Below are 395 nucleotides of genomic sequence, written 5' to 3'. Positions count from 1 at the left end.
AAAGAGAAGTCAGATTGCTATTGTGCTTTCTAGGTGTGTGTTCAACTTCCTTCTCAAACAGAGTCCGCGACTTCGCAGGAGCTGCTGGACCATTTCAACAACCTCCTCCAAGCAAGGCGGGCTCCTTCTGCCCAGAGTCCCTCCATTCTTGCTTGTTAAAAAGCAGTTGCAGATTCCAAAAGTGCATAAATACGACTCCAAAAGTACATAAATACATGGCGCTACCTTTGGTCCCGTCTGCCCTGGCATTCCCCGGGCACCGTCGCTGCCAGCTCGCCCCTGAAACAGAGAAAAGCAAAGTCAAAGACAAAGGGTAAGGCAGGACCGCAGGGACATCTGCTCTTCAGTCTGTGGCCGAGTGAAGTTTTATTTAAGTCAGAGCTCGCTGGCTGGGG

General features: G+C 50.9%; 1 protein-coding gene across 1 annotated transcript in view; it reads right to left on the bottom strand.

Moving 5' to 3' along the window:
* The window catches only part of LOC104494003 (collagen alpha-1(V) chain), a gene marked incomplete at its 5' end in the record, with an annotated part of 114653 nt that overhangs the window by 56318 nt on the left and 57940 nt on the right, over positions 1 to 395 (bottom strand). The window contains one exon of the mRNA XM_010136778.1: positions 226 to 279. Coding sequence (XP_010135080.1) covers positions 226 to 279 — 54 coding nt within the window. The remainder of the gene's footprint in view (positions 1 to 225; positions 280 to 395) is intronic.

The sequence above is a fragment of the Buceros rhinoceros genome, unplaced genomic scaffold, assembly GCF_000710305.1.
Source record: "Buceros rhinoceros silvestris isolate BGI_N320 unplaced genomic scaffold, ASM71030v1 scaffold11325, whole genome shotgun sequence".
NCBI classification, from domain to species: Eukaryota; Metazoa; Chordata; class Aves; order Bucerotiformes; family Bucerotidae; genus Buceros; species Buceros rhinoceros.
Note: the sequence above shows the minus strand (reverse complement) of the source record. Positions and strands in the feature narration are given on the sequence as shown.